This window comes from Mercenaria mercenaria, chromosome 1 (genome assembly GCF_021730395.1).
Source record: "Mercenaria mercenaria strain notata chromosome 1, MADL_Memer_1, whole genome shotgun sequence".
Classification (NCBI taxonomy): Eukaryota; Metazoa; Mollusca; class Bivalvia; order Venerida; family Veneridae; genus Mercenaria; species Mercenaria mercenaria.
In genome coordinates this window covers 46,621,931-46,642,223 of record NC_069361.1, presented here as the reverse complement: position 1 = coordinate 46,642,223, position 20,293 = coordinate 46,621,931, and the positions used below count along the sequence as shown (strand labels likewise).

The 20,293-nt window shown below is 35.2% G+C and overlaps 1 protein-coding gene across 1 annotated transcript in view; it reads right to left on the bottom strand.

The window, feature by feature from the left end:
- The window catches only part of LOC123545628 (fibropellin-3-like), a 38,073-nt gene extending 22,403 nt beyond the window's left edge, over positions 1-15,670 (bottom strand). The window contains exon 1 of the mRNA XM_045331947.2: positions 15,607-15,670. Within this exon, the coding sequence (XP_045187882.1) occupies positions 15,607-15,630 (24 nt within the window). The 5' untranslated portion in view covers positions 15,631-15,670. The remainder of the gene's footprint in view (positions 1-15,606) is intronic.
- Between the last annotated feature and the right edge of the window lie 4,623 nt (positions 15,671-20,293).

Below are 20,293 nucleotides of genomic sequence, written 5' to 3'. Positions count from 1 at the left end.
CACCGCAAATCAGGGGAGATATATTTTTTAATTATTTCCAGAAATCCGACCTCACTATAGGGCCAATAGAAACGCGCTTATTCTGGAAAAGTACGACATTTCCCAAACTGAACATGTGCCCGATTCTCTAGTCTAAAGATCAGAACATTACGTATATGGCGTGTTTAACATATAATGTTCGGGAAATTCTTGAAAAAAGACCGAAGAAAAAATTCATTCCCAGATTTTTCTATCAAAAACGCCATATACGCTGATCAAACTGGTATTTATCTGCAGGAAAATTTTTGTTTAACGTAAAGAGTGCGCTAAATACTGTTATAATTGTGCGTACATATACGTATTTTATTATTTTTCAGGAATAAGGTCAGTAATTCGGTCGAAAATGTGCTTCCGTGGTGTAGAAAGAAGTCCATAATAAATAGATCCTAATTTTCCCATTTTTTGCGCAAATTCGTGTAGAACGAGTGCTTTAATCACCATTTTTCACTACTAGAATACATTCTGCATGAAATGAGATGGTTTTCATGTTCATACACCCCACATGGCAAGTTTTGCAGATCGAAACCGGAAGTAGGTGTTTATTGCGCGGACGAGAGCAAATATGCGCCATTTTTAGGGTAGCAGACCACAACTGACTGGCATTTCACTAGGAACTACATAACCCCCTATTTTCTTTTCATTTTTTCGTTAATTTGTGATAGAACTTCCATGAAAAATAGGTGTAGGAAAAAGTGATGTTCTCTAAAGATACGTAAAGACGACCTGAAGTTGTTGTTTTTTGTATGAAACAAAGAAGGATTTGAATTACTGACCTTTAACCTATAATTCAGACCGAGTAATTTTCGCTACGGGAGGTAATCCGCCATTCCGCGATGATAACTTGCCGCAGGTGCCCTTTATATTTTGGCCCTTATTTTCTTGGTAATTATCCCTGCAGATGTACACTTATGTTACCAGTTTAATGTATTTCATCTATCTGAGGGTGCAAATGGTTTCTGATTGTGATATTCGAAGGCAGAACCACCAGAAATCTTGTTCTTTTTCCACGGGCGTTTCGTATTCTAATTTACTCGAACCTAACTGTATTCGCCAGTTCGGTAGGTTCATTGATATGACGAATCACGGTTTTCATAGTGTTTAATGTATTTCTTATATTATGATATTGATACTTTGAAATACAGGTGTATATTAAATAACTTACAATTGAAACAGACAATGTTATTTAGATCAACAAACATAACAAACAATATGAATAATAATATCATCTTGAATATGTCATGTAATGTTTTTAAGAAAACAGTTACTGAATTTTAGCAATAGTTGGAATGGAAAAAGGTAGATCTACAAAAATAGTTTTTACAGGTGTTTGTGTGTTAACTTATGACGACTTCTTATTAAAATGATGCTTGTTTGTAACAAAAAACATTCCTGACTTTTTTAATTGATAAGTATTGTACACATTAGAAAAGCTAGCCTAGGGGTTTTTTTTTTCAATGTCAGTTCAAGGAAATCCTGTTCCTTTAAACTTTCACATAGTGGAATAATTTGACTTTTTTTCCAAACTTTCGTAAAGTGTTACAAAATTTGCCTGTTTTTGTTAGACTGTCAGGAACACATGATGTCAGGACATAGAGTGCAAACAGACGTATTAAAGAAATTGAAATATATTGTATAGCTTTATCTTTTTCATTTTATCAAACCTGGCAATGAAAGGTTTTTGTTTGTCGATGAACAACTGCTATTGAACAAGACTAGATTTTTTTATCTTTATCTTTTGTACAAAATATAGAAGTGTATTGAACACAAAGTTAATAAATTTTATTGTTGTGCACTGTAAAAGTTGTGACCACTCCATTTCTTGCCACACACAAGTGCATTACATAATGCCTGCGTGCACTTCCCTGACATGAATGGGTTACATCAAGTCTTGAAACTGCAAAGCACTGCCCCCATCAGTCCTCTCAGTACTTTGATTATTTAACGGTTAAGAAACAAAATGGAGAAGATTATGAATGGCAGCGGACGGGCGGTCAGCATCCAAAACATGTCTGCTCTCTAATTCAGTTTTCATCGGATCTTCACCAAACTTGCTGACAATGTTTGTGGTCATAACATCTCGGCCAATTTCAATAACCCAGCCAAATGTACCAGGCACTCTTTGATTATAGTCCCTGAATTACTCGAAAAACGGGGAATTTAGCCTTCTCCGCTCTCTTAAGTCGAACAGTTTTCATCCGATCTTCACCATACTTGCTGACAATGTTTGTGTGCATAATATCTCAGCCAAGTATTATTACCACCCAAATCGCCAAATGGCTGTTGTAGAGAGGTCGCACCATAAATTATACTTTTTTAATAATGATACGCAGAAAAAAATAACATTCAATGAATTACGTATATTACGTATGAAGTGAAATTAATATAGAATAAAAAGGTTATTTAAGGCCTAACATTGTTCTGTATAATATAATATAGAGATGGTACCTACAAAAATCAAATTCATCTTTAAATATATTTTTCAGAGTGAAATGATATCTAAGTGCACCAATTTTGGTAAATATATTTATGGTTTTCCTCTTCTCCATGTAAAAATAGAATTATTTCATATTTAAACAAGAGCACCGCCTTGCGGGTGCTGACGCTCATCTGATTTTTTTTGTATAATAGAAATATTGTCCTACCCATGATTTTCTAAGTCTAAAAAGGGCCATCATTCTTGCAAAAAGCAGGATAGAGTTATGTTTCTTGATGTACAGTATCCACTTATGATTGTGAAAAACTGTTGCAAGTTTTAAAGCAATAGCTTTGATAGTTTATGAGAAAAGTTGCCTTAAACATAATACTCAACCAAGAAAATGATTTTCTAAGTCCAAAAGGGGCAATAATTATTGCAAAAAGCAGGATGGAGTTATGTTGCTTGCTGTACAGGGTCAGCTTATGATGGTGAACAAGTGTTGCAAGTTTCAAAGCAAAAGCTTTGATAGTTTAAGAGAAAAAGTTGACCTAAACATAAAACTTAACCAAGAAATCTGATATTTTCTAAGTCCAAAAGGGGCCATAAATCTTGCAAAAAGCAGGATGGAGTTATGTTTCTTGCTGTACAGGGTCAGCTTATGATGGTGAACAAGTGTTGCAAGTTTTAAAGCAATAGCTTTGATAGTTTAGGATAAAAGCTGACCTAAACATAAAACTTAACCAAGAAAACTGATTTTCTAAGTCCAAAAGGGGCAATAATTCTTGCAAAAAGCAAGATGGAGTTATGTTTCTTGATGTACAGGGTCTGCTTATGATGGTGAACAAGTATTCCAAGTTTCAAAGCAATAGCTTTGATAGTTTAGGAGAAAAGTTGACCTAAACATAAAACTTAACCAAGAAATCTGATATTTTCTAAGTACAAAAGGGGCCATAAATCTTGCAAAAAGCAAGATGGAGTTATGTTTCTTGCTATACAGGGTCAGCTTATGATGGTGAACAAGTATTCCAAGTTTCAAAGCAATAGCTTTGATAGTTTAGGAGAAAAGCTGACCTAAACATAAAACTTAACCAGGCAACGCCGACGCCGACGCCGACGCCGACAACCGCTCAAGTGATGACAATAACTCATCATTTTTTTTTCAAAAAATCAGATGAGCTAAAATCGACTTTTTCAAAATATCTGAAGCAAAATGGAAAACTCTTGTATTGACCGTTTTTCAATGATTTAGGATTTCCCCAATTATATGTCTATATCAAAAGTTTCCACAGCTAAATAAATTCAGTAGAGTATAGTGTAAGTTTAGTCTACTTTCAACACTTTGAAAGAGCCTATACTGAACTTCCTTTTGTCATTTAATAAAGTCAAAATCCAAGACTAGCCAAGAGTCTAAAATGCTTGAAAAAATTCTGAGTGAAAGAGAATGACATGCTCTTTATCATAAGCTTGCCAAAACCATACCAAAAGTTTACCTGAAAAAAGTTATTAAAGATTTTATAATGTAAACAAACCCCTACACCATTTTACCATCAATATTTCCCACTCATAAATGCACTCAATTCAAGTGATAATTGCTGATATGATTGTAAATAAGAGGCCCTAACAAAAGCTTTTTTTCTCTTTTTCAAGTTGTGTGAACAGTTTAGCTTATAAATTAATGTTGATATCTGAAGTTACTCGCTCACTTTGTTAAAAAACAATAAATAAAGCACCTTATAGCTTGTTTAAAGTATATGACCTGTATTGAAAATCATCAAATAAAATAAACTCTATGTGCTTTTTCAGCATTTATTCGTTTTTCAATTAAAGCAATGATCGTGATAGTTCCATCCAGAGAATGTTGAATTGCTTAAAATACATTACATAGAGTCATCACCTTCAAATGTTGTAATTACAACCACTACCTTAAAACATTGTAATTATATTCGACTACAATTAATTTTTGTGTTAAAATATTTGAAGCAAAGTACTCCTTAACAGTAAGAGAAACTCTTCCAAATGACTAAAACATAAGGAACATTTTCAAAATGATTCATTTAAGTGATAAATACAATGTATACGCAATCTAGCTACTTTGTTACACAAAAGTGATACTAGTTTAACTTGTTTTTTTTTTGTTATTTCTCATTGTTGGATATAGAAATTTTACATTTTAATATATAAATTTTGTGTAAACCAATGAATCACCATTAAGAACAATAAATAACTTTGACTAAAAGATCAGAACTCAATAACGTTTCTTAATTTCGTAAATGTTCTTTAAAGGAATTTATGTATTATTTTACATCATCTTCATGTATTACTAAACTTTCTATCAGGGCCTCACTACAACTTATAAAATAACTGTCAGTGTAAGCCATGAGAAAAGTGTGCATATTGTATATTGAATACAATGAGATTTAAACAAATGTAGGTCATATTTTGTCTGCCTGATCAGTTGTTGGAAAAAGGACCTATCTGATTTTTCTTTCACTTTTGTCCAATGTTTTATGTTAGCTTCAGTTTATTGGTCAATTCAGAGTTGTTCCCCTTAGATTTACTTGGGTAGGTACCATCTCTAATTTAATATATATTTGCACTCATACCAAGCTGGGAAAAACTAGAAAAGGCAGGAATACAATATTCAGTGAAACATTTTTAATTTAAACTATTATTATAGTAAGATAAAAAAGATATAGAATAAAAAGGTTATTTAACATTGTACTGTACAATACGAGATATATTTGGACTCGTGCCCAGCTGAGAAAACCATATTGAACTCGCCTAGCGGCTCGTCCAATATGGTTTTCTCAGCTGGGACTCGTCCAAATATATCTCCGTATTGTACAGAACAATGTTAAATAACCTATTAGTATTTCATTAGTTAGCATAAAATAAAAATTATCATACCACTGCTTTGCAAGTTATTCTCTCAAAAAAATCACGGCCCGTAAACACTAGCTCCACCTATTTTTGGATGTGAATTGTGGGGGTTAATGATACCTCCGTGACAGGGTTATATATTAATTACCGGAACTATAGGAGTTCTAAATGTAAACAAAGAAATAGGGTGAGTAATTACATTATCCTTTCATTATTATGGCATGGCTTCATGCTACATATGCTATCAAACATGCTCAACAGAATCAAACCTGAAGTGAGTGAGTGAGTGAGTGAGTGAGTTGGGTTTTACGGCGAATCAACACAAAAGGGACATATGAAAAGACACAAAGACCAAATTCTCCAGAGTAACAGACGTCATAAATCATACTGTGTCGGCGAGCTGATGTAAACCTTCATGGAACATGGAACCTAATGGTATCTCCACTTCGTGGAACGTTTTTTTTTTTATTACAACCAGTGTAATTGTATACCTTAAGAATCAGTACTGATTTCAATGCAAGTTCTTAAATAAATTGGTACCATCCAGTTTGTTCATCTATTCAATTTCAATATACTTCAATTTAGAAATATGGTGACATGACTCTTATCAGAGTGGAGCATTGAACACCTTTTTGATGTGTTGCCACTATTTATCACTATTTTGATAGATAAATACAATGAATAAAGGCATGTTCCCATGTAAAATTGATGAAAACGAACACAGAAGAAAACTCAGAAGCTGCCATGTTACTGTGTTTTGCAGCCGCTGATCCCGTGTCTCCTGCGTTACTGACCAGCACGGCCATGAATCGCCTTATATTAGTCTTCCAAGAATTATAATTCATCATTTATGATAAAGCATGTTACAGAATGTGTCAGTGATAGTGTCAGTGATATCGTGGAAGTGAAAATTTAGTGCTTTTTTGCCGAAGAACGTACTGAAAAAAGATGCTTTTTCTGAGTCGCGGCATTGTTTACCTGCTATTTTCGCATGCTTTTCTAAAGTAATTGAAAAAAGTGCTCAGATTTGCTGGAAAATGAATAGTAGCGAGTATTTCATAATACTCGGAGCACATCTTCCGCTATGCCGTCCTTGACAATGATTTTCAAATAACTGAAAAATATAATTTTCTTACCAAAAATCACCAACACCGCTCCATTTGATCCGAGATCATGCGTTACTGATCCAGTTTTTCAAGGTAACGATTGGACTCGGTGTATATGCATATTATAGAAACTTACTTCTATATAAAAATTAACCCGATTTGAAAATAATTAAACACGAATTGTCCTTGTGTGTCCTTGTGTGTGACCTTCTACAAATAGTGTTCAATTTCCCGATTCGTCAAAAACATGTCCGCCAGAGGGCGTGGTCACTTTTCATCAACAATTTCTTTAAACAACATTTTCTCAAAAAACATTGTAAGGATTTTGATGAAACTTTACACAAATTATCTCTGGGTAGCCCTCTTTTAAATTTGTTCAAATGGTTCCAGTTCATTGAACATGTGAGTCATTTAGGTTAAAAAAGTATTTAATAAAAGTTATATACATGCATAAGAAATTTTGAAAATCTTCTCTGACCCAATAATAGCTAGAGCATTGATATTGATTTGTGATATTACAGTTGTACTGTCAACTATAATTTATCAAATTATTGCCCTAGGTTCAAATATGTGTGTGACATGTATGGGATAAAGGCTAACATAGAAGAAACCTTATTCTGTACTTGAATCATTACGTTATACAAACACACTTGAAGCCTTGTAAAAAGGTGAGCTCTTTAGAGTCAAAGACCCTCTTGTTTAAATGTTTTTATTCATTGCACTTTTATTTATTAATGACATATACCCTGCTTAGGTACATAAACATGAAAAGTTTTTGCAAACCCTTTGTCCTATGCATCATACACTTTATTTATTGTAAAACATTACCATCAAGTCATGACTTTGTCTGTAATTTGTTATTATATAAGGCAGGTGTGAGATCCAAATGCGGTTGGTAAGGGTCATACGCCCTGAGAAATTTGGCAAGTTTACCTCAAATGTGTAATAAACGCATATATTAGTATAAATATTTGAACCAGTATCATCGTTTAAATTGGTGAACTATCAAAAAGAAAGCAATTTGACCCAACTTTTACCACTGTAATATACAATAAGACTATTGTCCGGTTAAAAGTCCCCTACCAAAAGGGGCATCTGTCATAATTGCTACCGTAGGAATCACATTTGTATATTGAAATTAAATTGAGAAAACGCCTTTTCTCCAAATATTCTACCATGTTTCGTGACAAAGGATTTATTTTCTATGACTGTCGGATGGACAGGCGATCGGACGGACAAATTAAAGGGCAAAATTAAATAAAATGTATATTCTTCATATTGCTTTCTATCTGTGTCAGATTTATGATCAAAACATGTGCATTTTAGTTATGACAGAATCGACCAGAAGGTCACACATAGAGACGAACGGACAAAACAAAGAAAATAGAATAATATGCATATTCTCCACATTGTCTTCTACTTCTTTACCGAATTTCATGGGGAAAAAAACTCATTTCTCGTAGAATCCACTTTTTGTAATATTTTAGACTATTTGTTGCCATGACAACAATATTTGTTGCAATAACAAGACAATAAAAAGACGTTAATATCTATCTGTGTACAGAGTTTTGTGAAAAAAATGTATCGTACTTTTGAAGTTATAATCGCCCCATCCCCAACCCCCACCCTCCTAGTTTGTGTGACGCACAGACAGACGCACGTTGGGGAAATGCAGAATGCAACAACAGAGTTGTCATACGAATTTTCCACAGCTAAATTTATCAATTCACTATTACCTTAAAGGGATGTAACCAAAACAAAGTATATAGTGGATATTTGTTTGTTTTGAGTGAATATGGAATATATCTCACTGAGAAGTGAGAAAATGTGAAAATCTTCTCACTTCGAGATGAGATATATTCAATATTCACGAAAAACAAACAAATTTTCTTTTTATTTGATGCTCAATTACCTTGAGATGTGCATTTTGCAACTATTTCAATCTCAGCGCGGGAAACAGACGCGCGTAAACAGACATAACAGACGTGCTGTGACGTTATAAAGACGCATGCAACATAAAGTTCCATTTTGTTTTATTTTTTGCTGCAGAACGTTATGAAATTCTCTTTAAGTAAAATAATTTGAATCGAGGAATATACTAATATGAAATTAGGCGCTACCTAAAAGGCAGAGCTCCTTTGAAAAATCACCAGTGACCTTAAAAATTAAAGGAGTGGTGTTGGAATTAGATCTATCTGGAATTATGGATTCGTTTAGGAAGTTTATGTTCTATTAGATCTAATATGAATTAAGGCACCACATAGCATGGGGATTTATCTTTTATATATCAACTTACAAAGAAATATTAAACACTCAAAAGAAAGTGAAACCTCGTTCTAAGTTTACATTTAGTGTCATCATACCTCTTACAGCGAATATCATACTTTGCAAAATTTACGGGCGGTGACGTAATTCACCGCGTTCTCGCACTGGCTTTAGGATATTTTTTGTTTGTGTGCACTCCGCGCAGAAACTTGACGGTCTTTACACTTCGTTACTGTTTTAAAAGTTTTTTCAGTTGCAAGTACAGTTTTCATTTCGAAAAAGAAATAAAAAGAATCATGTTGGCGCGGTTTACAAATTTCTGTGACTGATTCGGGGTGCTCGGATGTTCTTGCAGACAACCAGTCTGCGTTGTGTAGGCTGAACACCACTAAATCCAGCTGTTCTTTATTTCATATAAAATCCACTCACTTCATAACGGTGTTTCGACATTTTCTAGCATATCAGATTTTCAGACACTTATATTCCCATAAAGAACTAGATCGCTACTTTAGAAAAACAAAAAGAAAAGGGGGTGTTAACTTTTATATAAGAAAACTACAGTTCGTTAAATACAACCCGCTGAATTTACTACTTTTCGCTTCTTTCAATTTCTCTTTTCGTGACATTAAATTCTTACGCCGCCATTTTTATCTAGCATGCGATAGGAACATGCCGATTTCATTAGAATGCAAAGTGATACATACTGAAACGCGGTAGGGTAAAAGTAAGCACGTTGCTGCCGAGAAAATGCACTAGGAAAGGAAAAAAGATTAGTACTATTTATATTTGGACTACTTGTGACTAGACCTGCGGAGGCTTACATACTATTTGGTAGTGATCAGCCTATAAGAGAAAATGTTTGTTTGATTTTTCCATGAATTTGCATTCATTCTCAAGGTACACCTATTTCACAATGATTCTGCTTTGTTTTGGTGCAAAATATTGAGAAAATATAGAGAAATGACAATTCATTACAGGTCACCCCATCCCCAAAAATATGCAAAACTTAGCCCTGTGCAAGCAATATTTCAATTAATTTTACCTTATTCGTGGAATTTACATTTAACATCCATTTTATCGTTATGATGTTTGTCATTTTCATTCAGAAACATGCTAATTTCAATATTAATTAGACAACTGAAGTGCTAAAATGCGAGAAAAGACATTTACTACGTCCTAAAACGAACCAAAATAGTGCCACCTGGTCGAAAATTCGATCTAAATTCCAAAAACACAAGACATTTAAGCGTTTTCAGCCATTTGTTACCGTTTTACATCATAAAGAATAGATTAATGGCATTTCCATTCATTTTCGAGGGGTTTCAGAAAATAACATGTATTGCCCCTTATAGGCTGAACACCACTAAATCCAGCTGTTCTTTATTTCATATAAAATCCACTCACTTCATAACGGTGTTTCGACATTTTCTAGCATATCAGATTTTCAGACACTTATATTCCCATAAAGAACTAGATCGCTACTTTAGAAAAACAAAAAGAAAAGGGGGTGTTAACTTTTATATAAGAAAACTACAGTTCGTTAAATACAACCCGCTGAATTTACTACTTTTCGCTTCTTTCAATTTCTCTTTTCGTGACATTAAATTCTTACGCCGCCTTTTTTATCTAGCATGCGATAGGAACATGCCGATTTCATTAGAATGCAAAGTGATACATACTGAAACGCGGTAGGGTAAAAGTAAGCACGTTGCTGCCGAGAAAATGCACTAGGAAAGGAAAAAAGATTAGTACTATTTATATTTGGACTACTTGTGACTAGACCTGCGGAGGCTTACATACTATTTGGTAGTGATCAGCCTGTATATAAACCGGAACCGGAAAACATCGAAAAAATTGCCTCAGTATATGCAGACAACAAAGACGAATAACTATATACGGACGTTACCGTCTCGGGGATTTTCATCCCCGGCGCTTCGCGCCGTGGATAAATACCCTATTAAAATTAATATGAAAAAGGCAAAGCCTCTGAGCGAGCGTAGCTTAAACAGCAAAGAAACTATTCAATCACTGCTTAAAACAATTCCGAGAACCTATTCACTTGAAAAGAAACAAAAATTTAGTGTCACCGATTCCAAAAAGTACCACGGATTTTCAACTCGATAGTATACACAGTTAGATCTCTCTATTCATTTTCTTTTTCACACGTTTAACCGTAATGCGACGCTGTCGGCGCCGCTTCGCGGCGCCGGTAGCTCTACTATAAATATTTCGAACTTGGTAATTTCATACCTTTTTATTAATTGTTTTGTAGAATCTAATTGTCAAGTTGTGAACTTTTTATACGCACTTTTTTCAAATCCATCAGTTTGTTAGTGCCGACTTATATAAAAGCCCTTTTTCTCCTGGTTTAGTCGTTGTGGAGCTGTAAGTATCCATTCATGCAATGCAATTACTGGCATATGGCAGAACTTTTCTTCCATTGTATTGCTAAGTAAAATTAGGCAAACATACGACCAAATTCTGATCTGTGCCACTAGGACAGGAGACGACATTGGTTCCCCAAATTTTGACAGAGTGATGGTATTTATTGCCCGCTAATAATATTTAAGTAGGATCGCTCATCTAAAGGTGTTTGTTTATTATTTTAAGTTAAATAAATGTTTGTGTGAAATAACTTTAAGTATTCTTAAAATAAATAGATAAGAATGCACGTAAACTAGCAAAAAACATAGTTCATAATTATTTTATTAAAGATCCCTTAAAAAGAATATTTAATGTGCGCTAGAAGGAACCTTTTGGTAAACTAAATCTTGTTTAACTATTTAACTTCCAAAACAAGATTTCAACGTCCGTGTATTCCATACAGAGTTATTCCGCTTTTACGGCTAACTTTTGTCAAACTTCATGAGCCTCAACTTAAGTAGAATGAAATTGGCAAGAAAACACTAAATTTACTCTCGGAAACGATACTATCACTGGAGCTAATAAATAATCTGGCTTGATTCAATTAAGCCAGCAGTGTGGCAGCCATTTTGTTTTAATTAAAATTCATATTTGAAATATACTAGCAGGATATGGATTATATCCTGTCTCCACGTGACGTCTATTGACCAATAGAAATGCAAGAAACTTGTAGGAGGCAAGATAAACAAAGGTATTATGAGCCTTTAATGTAGTTCTGCATGTTCAGAACTTTGTTTCTACAATGTAGCAGTTGACTGAGCCTTGATTTTGTAAACATCAGGATATACTTAGAATATTCGGCAAACAAAAAGATAGGGACATGTTCTACCTGTAAATTACGGAAGAGCATAAGTGCCATGTGCCTTATATAATTGACTCGACATTTCGCGATATTAACTCTGTTGTGCCACAAAAAAAAGTCAACTGGTTTCCTATGGTGATAGAAGTTTCAGAGTTGCCGCCGCAAAACTATGGAATTCTCTTCCTGACAATCTCAGAAAAGATTCATCACTATATTCATTCAAAAGAGCTCTCAAAACACACCTTTTCAAAAATTTCTACTACACATAGATACCAACTGCGACTGTTTCTACCCATAATAAATATGCTATTGTCATTTTTTGTGATACAGAACTACGGTAAGTCATTCGTCGCTGACGAAGATCTCTTTACTATACATTTTTTTGTAAAATGTTTTACATTTCAACATTTATATTTCCAAGGTCTGTTTAATAAACGCATTTGTTGGTAAGGCTCTATGGGTAGGGTGGTGTGTGGTATTTCTTTGTACTGCAGTATATGATGGCACCTTTAATCCGGGGGAGGGGGGTTAAACCTCTATATGCAACTCGTCTGGGCGTACCAGTTGCTATAAGCACTGGTATAGAAGAGATCGTGTTTGTATACAAATCCGTTGTATTTTCTATTTTTAGAACTGATAAGACAAAGGTCGGGTGGGCAGACGCCGAGCGTCCATGTTTTTTGTTTTTTTTTTTTTTTTTTTTTTTTTTTTTTGTAAACAGTAATGATTTTCTAACGGCTTAAACTTTCTTAAAACACAAATGATATCAATAATTTTTTGATCAATGGAAAAGATATAAAACAAGCAATTTATTGATTACTTTAAATTATTATTTCGAAATAAAATGGACTAATTATGAACGCTTAACTTCCAGTGTCTTTTCTAAACTTAATGCGTGACGTCACGGCGATCTCTCAATATGGGTAAAATGACCTCAAGGGGAGGGTGCAGTCATGACTGTTTGTTACAATAGGGCTGTAATTATGATCATCGTCATTATTGATATTGTTATGGTAATTATTGTTATTATTGTGTACAACGCCATTGATTATATATCATTTATAAAAATCGGTGTTTAATCAAATTATTCAGTTTCAGTTTCAGTTTTATGATTGCATATGTCATGTTTTGTGATTTTCCTACATATCTGCGATACGTCACATGTTTAATTGTAAAGCGCGCCTGTACGTATATTTCATATGAAAAGAGCGCTCAACAAATCAGGTATAATAATAATAAATAATAATAATAACTCGAAATTTCGAGTTACTAAGTCAAAATTTCGGGTTGATAATACGAAATGTCGAGTTAAAAAACATGGAATTTCGACTTCGTATCTTGCTTTTTTTATACGTCTGTCCGTTTGTCAAAGGTCAAAAATGTAATGGACGACCTTTGACTCTTCGAAGTGGAATCATATATCTACACATTCACACATTGTACCTAAGATGTAGCGACTTGAACATATATTACCGTACATCAATGTATGACCTACCCCATAGCCTCTAGAGCTACCCGAGATTTCAAACTGTATCCAGGATATATACTTTCATTTCCATGTATAGTATGTTCAGGTGGTAGGGGCTTGAACTAGGTCGTAAACCTTCCAGATACAGTCAAAATCTTATTCGTATTACAATATGTTTACAATAACTTTTTCGCTGTCTTTTCAAGTGAGTGATTCTATATAGATCTAACTAGGTAAATCTAAGTAAAATAGACATGATGACAGTAAAGTTGGTAGGCAGTTGGTAGTTGGTAGTTGGTAGTTGAACATTCGAATAACCAACTACATACTAGTTGCCAGTTGGTTATTGAAAATGTATAATCAAGTCTGATTACCTTTTAAAACATAATGATAAAAAATTATTCTTATCCATGTTTTGTTCTTTAATATTAATCTTCATTTCTTAAAATGCATTCAGCAGTCTCAGAAGTACCTGGAGAGCCAGTTGCCAATTCGCGATATGTTTCAGAAAAGCTTCTTTTTTTCAGTCACAAATGGATAAAATCCTTCAATATGACATTTTATATGGTCTTTCATATCAATATCTGACACTTCAACGTAAATATCAGTCTTGGAAACACTCAGGACAGCCAGTTGCCAATTCGCGTGTGAATAACCAACTGCCTACTGGTAGGCAGTTGGTTATTCGACATTTTACATACAGTCAGTGTTTTGGTAGAACACGATAAAAAATTTATTCTAACCCTTGTTTTGTTCTTTAACGATAATATTTATTCCTTTAAATGCATTCAGCAGTCACAAAAGCACCAGGAGATCCAGTTGGCAATTCGCGATATATTTCAGAAAAGCCGATTTTGTTCTTTCGTATCAATATCCGACACTTTCAACATATAGGTCAGTCTTGGAAACAGTCAGGAGAGCCAGTTGCCAGTTCGCGTGCGAATAACCAACTGCCCACTGGTAGGCAGTTGGCTGTTCGGCATTTTACAGACAGTCATTGTTTAGGTCGAAAACAATAAAAAAAAATCAACATGTACATGTACATACTGCCATAGCTTTATCAGTTTTCAATATATGTTCTTGTTAGAAAATGAAAATAGGGAATATGTTTTGTTAAATTGCAACCCTGTGAGTGGCCCTAACTAGTGACGGATGGTTGAAACAAAATGGGAATTCATATGAGATTTGGATAGACTAAACGACAGTAAGTTAACAGTATGTTTTATTGTTTTAATTTATGAGTAGTTAGCTGCAGTATAGAAAATCTTTTTTAAGAAAATCAAACTGGAAAGTAGATGTAGACTGTCAAAATATTTTTTTATATCTCTATTCTGCATATGCATTGTTTTTGTAAATATCTTGATAGGACATTCCATATCAATATTTGTGCTTGAAACTGTTTTAGTGAGCTTTATGAAGTCACATAAGAATTTCTATTGATTGAGTTTATCGAAATACGGGTACCAAATAAGATATGCAATTTATTCCTTTCTGATGGGTATTGAAAAACACAAGGTTGAATCATAGCGTAATGATATTTAGAAAGAAATGAATATTCATTGTTTTTGCCAATCACGTGATATCATGTACTACACATCCAACTGATTTAAAACGTGTTAGTTTTCTCGGTGAATATGATAACATATATTGAGATAAATGATCAAACTTAATTACCTGCTCTCGAGTAACAATTCCTGACGTTTCACAAACAATCAAACAGTACAAAATCTGAAATATAAAAATGCATATTACATAACAAACAGTGAATGAGTGTACAAAGACGTCCTTTGATAACAATATCTGACTACAGAACCATGGATCGTGAGTTCGAGCCCCCGCTCCTCCAACTAAAGTTGGGATAAGAGCCCCCGTGTGTATGTGCCCTGACACACCTGACACGAGAACCAGATAGCTTTTGGAACTGGGACGTCTTCCATATCTTGCACTTTTTTCCACTGAAAAATTACTAATAGTCTTCTATAGGAATCGCTCATATGGGCTACCAGTGACAATTACATACAATACACTCACACAAGCAATGAATATCTCTCTCTCTCTCTCTCTCTCTCTCTCTCTCTCTGTCTCTCTCTCTCTCTGTACGAAATAACATCAATCTGGAAAAGCAAACAAAACATACATACAAAATGTATTTTAAGATGCAATATGTTACTTTGAAAGCAGTCTTCCAAAGGACTAATTTACTTACCGCAATTGTAAAAAGCATCTTCATACTCCTATTTTATCTTACAATATAAGCACAGATTCGCGATAAAATATCATCAACAGACGATACAGGCGCTATCAACGCTTTTATATACTAGTCCTACTGTGCAGTTTGTAATTTGAATTTTACTTGTTATTAGCAGCTGTGCTGTCTGTTCTCGGGAAATAATCAAAGGCAAATGTCATTTCGACTTAATGTGCTCTGCTAAGACCATGTCGGCCTGCCGTTTGTCGGGTCATTTTTGTGTGTAATGGACTGACTATGGGCGGCGTTTACCGTCAAAATCAGAAGCAAATAGAGATTACTGTCTTTATAAAGATAACGCTTCGCCGAATAAACTTTTCCGAGACAAGCTAGATAAAGTCAAGTTTGTGAAGACACTTACCTAATATTCAGCCCGGCAACATAGCTGTATATCATTTTTCGTGAAAATTGCTGTTCGATATAAAATATTCCTTCGATAGTCACTTCCTCGATTCAGTTATACAAAATTCCTTACATATGTACAGTCAAACCTGTCTATAAAGACCACACTTGGGAGAGCCAAAATGTGGTCTTTACTGGGAGGTGGTCTTTATTCAAAGGTTATTATACACTGTAAATGTTAAAATGGGAAACAAAACATGTGGTCTTTAGAGCCAGGTGGTTTCTGTTCAGAGGTGGTCTTTAACACAGGTTTGACTGTATTACAATAAAACATTGATTCTTACCTCATAGTTTCACGTCTGTGTAGTATAAATAATAGGTGTTAGCCGGGCAGTCACGTTAAAAATGTTCAAGATGTTTTTACTCGAATAAAATCCTTTGACTTTGAAATTTACTGATGGTTTAGGGTGTACATTTTGCTCTAATGTATGTTTATACAATTAGCTTTTTATGACATTCACTTGATTTCTTACATTTGATGAGAAAAGTTTTGCTTATTGGGGAAATTTTCATTGATCGCAACATTTCTGATGCTTATATTCATATGGGCTTATTAATTATTTCCTTCCCCTCTTCTCCAGCCCTTTGTTGCGTGAACGCCGCGATAATGCACAGATCAATATATGTTGGAGGTCTTCCGTCGGTGCCCAATCAGAAGTCGGAGGGAGCAGCCCTAACTGAACCATGAATATATCAGACATTCTTGTCACTGATTTCTCTGGAAACAAGAAGCTGCGTTCAATAAACGCTTGATGCCCCCGGTGGTATCCTTGTCGATAGATTTTGCACCTTATGGTTCAGGTAACTCTAAGGCTAAAATGAAGTCAAGGTCAAACTGAGGTCAGGTGATGTTTGAAGATGAGGAATGGTCACAGGTTACATCTGTGTTAGTATCAATTCATTCTAGTAAGGGGTATTGATTCTAGACGAAATGTTTCTAGTTGGTTAACCAAGAGGTGGCCCATACAAAGCAACCTAAGTCCAAAACGAGGTCAAGGTCAAGGTCAGGTGGTGTTTGAAGATGAGGAATGGTCACAGGTTACATCTGTATTAGTATCAATTCATTCTTGTAAGCGGTATTGATGCTAGACGAAACGGTCCCATTTGGTTAACCTCGTACGGACGGACGGACTGGACAATCACTATATGTCTCCCGCATTAGTAGATGCCGGGGGGGAGGGGGCATAAAAATACGTCGCTTAATGTTTAAATGGAAAGATTTGTACTGAATGGTATCTTACTACAGTTTATATTATATAGGAGGGGCTGTACCCAAGTTGTTATTCCAATTCCAATCACTTGCTCCTCACCGATCGAACCTCGCATGGGGCGTAGAATTATTGATGTGAGGAAGCCATCCAGCTGGCTTACGGAAGGTCGGTGGTTTTACCCAGGTGTCCGCCCTTAATGAAATAATACCCGGGGGCTCCTGGGGTCTTCTCCCACCACCAAAAGCTGTAAAGTCCCTATATGATCTATAACTGTGTCGATATGACGTTAAACCAAACAAAAATGAGTATAAATCATGTGAACGGGATGGATCTGACTAGACATGCACTGACTGGCTTGTGGATAGGATGTATATTTACAAATTTTGACGGTAACCGACACCCATAAATGACATTGCAAACACGACTGGTCGCTCCGCTTTTATATTAAGCAAAGTCATTAAATAAACCGTATGTATGCCGTCACTTTTTGTCGCCTTACATTAATGTATGTTATAAATCACATTTGTGTGTTTACAATTTATTTTATTTAGCTACTGAGTCAGAGTGCCATGATACTTTAAATTACTTTTCTAGTTGTGTCAGTTCAACTAGTCAAGTCAGCTTGCTATACGAATATGTTTAAAATAGCAATATATCACGGCACTAGGTTGGCGAATATCGGAATGGTGAGATATAGTAGCTTTGGGAGTAAATTGCTTTTCTAGTTGTGTCAGGTCGCCTAGACAGTTACTGTCAGGTTAGTTCGGCTTGCCATTCGAATATGTTTAAAATAGCAATATATCACGGCACTAGGTTGGCGAATATCGGAATGGTGGGATATGGTAGCTTTGGGAGTAAATTACTGTTCTAGTTGTGTCAGGTCGCTTAGACAGTTACTGTCAGGTCAGTTCGGCTTGACATCCGAATATGTTTAAAATAGCAATATATCACTGCACTAGGTTGGCGAATATCGGAATGGTGGGATATGGTAGCTTTGGGAGTAAATTACTGTTCTAGTTGTGTCAGGTCGCTCAGACAGTTACTGTCGGGTCAGTTTGGCTTGCCATCCGAATATGTTTAAAATAGCAATATATCACGGCACTAGGATTTCGAATATCAGAACGGTGGAATATAGTAGCTTTGGGAGAAGTCTGTCCAAGCGAAGTACTCAAAAGCAAGTGAAATATGTAATACAATTTCACAGAAAAAAATCTGACACAGAGACATAGAGCCTTGTTTAAATGTTATTGTTTTTTTTTTTTTTTTTTTTTTTTTTTTTTTTTTAATATTACCGATTAAAAAGGGCAAGGTAATGATAATTCAATTCAGCAATATAAGTTAATTTATAGCAATGCTAGAAAAGGGGAATAAGTGGTGGGGGAAAGTGTGTGTGGTAAGGGGGGAGTAGGGGAGGGGAGTGGGGAGTGCAGATGCCTTGGTTGTTAGAACATTAAACAACAGCAATAGAAATACTCATGTTTCCATGGTGATGGGTTTGTGAATATATTTTTTGAAAAGGTGGCAAAACATTGTCAACAACTTCTAGAAGATGAATTACAGCATGCCTCTTCAACTCGGTAGTCGGAAGTCAGAAGTCAAAAGTCGGAAGTCGTAAGTCAGAAGTCAGAAGTCGGAAGTCACCTACGGTCTTTCGTAAAAAAATGACCATAATCGATTCTGTCGGTGTAAATCATGTTCAAGTATGCATTGTCAATATCGTCTTGGAGCAGTTTGTATTATTTCTGCTCTCTTTGGATAGATTTTGTCTACCTAGGCTTGCTAGAGAGAACTATGTAGCTGTCAATTCGTGAATTTCATTAACTTTCGACGAATTGCAGAATGATTATCAAACAGCATTTTAAAAATGTATCTGAATTATATGGCTGAATGGTTTTGGATATTACTTATCGATCGATCTCCTCTTTACTACCATTTAACACGTTTGCCTTACAAAAACACATACAAAACCTGACATACACAACATCACGGACTCATTTTCTCTTAAGACTTATGGATTGATCAACAAAGAATTTCACCGATTGATGCTTCCTGAAATGGAATGATTTATACACGAATAAATTATTTATTTCAGGAAGGTAAAGGTAATATTTAACATCGCGTAAGATCAACGACATTAGCTCCAAAACTGTTGCAAGGACGTAAGAGCTGAGTTGAAAGGACCGCAGTCGTGGTCCCATTATTTTGACCAGTTGCAGTATTGGGTCCGTGGATACGTGGCTAAAATAATTTGTTAATTCATTTCGAAGTATCATGCACATTATTTCCCCTTTAAATGGGACGATGGCAATTCAAAGATGCCTACAGGGCGGACGCAGTGGTCCGGTGGTAATATGCCTGTCTACGAAACCAGTGGTACTTCACGCCCTGATCCTCCAACTGAAAATTACTAGTCTTCTGGAACTGGAGCGTCTACTATTTCTTGAACAACTTCTTGGTTTATTTTCGCAAATCGTAGCACATAAAAAAAAGAAAAATAGACTGTATATTTCAAATGTAATATATCAATTCTCAAGCATGAATATTTTCCAAGCGTCATTTCCTATACAATATATATTCCCTTTCCTACTCGCCGCCCCAAAGTTCAATTGCTTCCTACACCTCTGTACTCTGCGACCAACTAGACAGATACTGGCCTGGGTGTCTGTTTGTCTGTCCGTCTGCCAAAAACAGCTGGGGGCAGACTTATCAAACATCTTATCGTATTGTACGCCCAAAATTTTGTCTGAACGCTCTTGCTGATACCAATAACGAAACACGTTACTATAGTTTCATGTGTTCAAGATTTTATGTGTATGCCTATTGTCATGAAGCATGTTTCTGTATAATGTGTCCATATTAATTCCAAGAAAAAAGATGTCACAGTTTTGACCTATGATCGATTTTAGTCGTACATTTTTTTTGTACTATGTTTTAAAAGACGGTCCCCGGTGTCTAATACACATCGACTCATGATGGTGAATATTTCAGAATACCTTCATGCATGCCATGAATATACTACCACTTTAGATTTC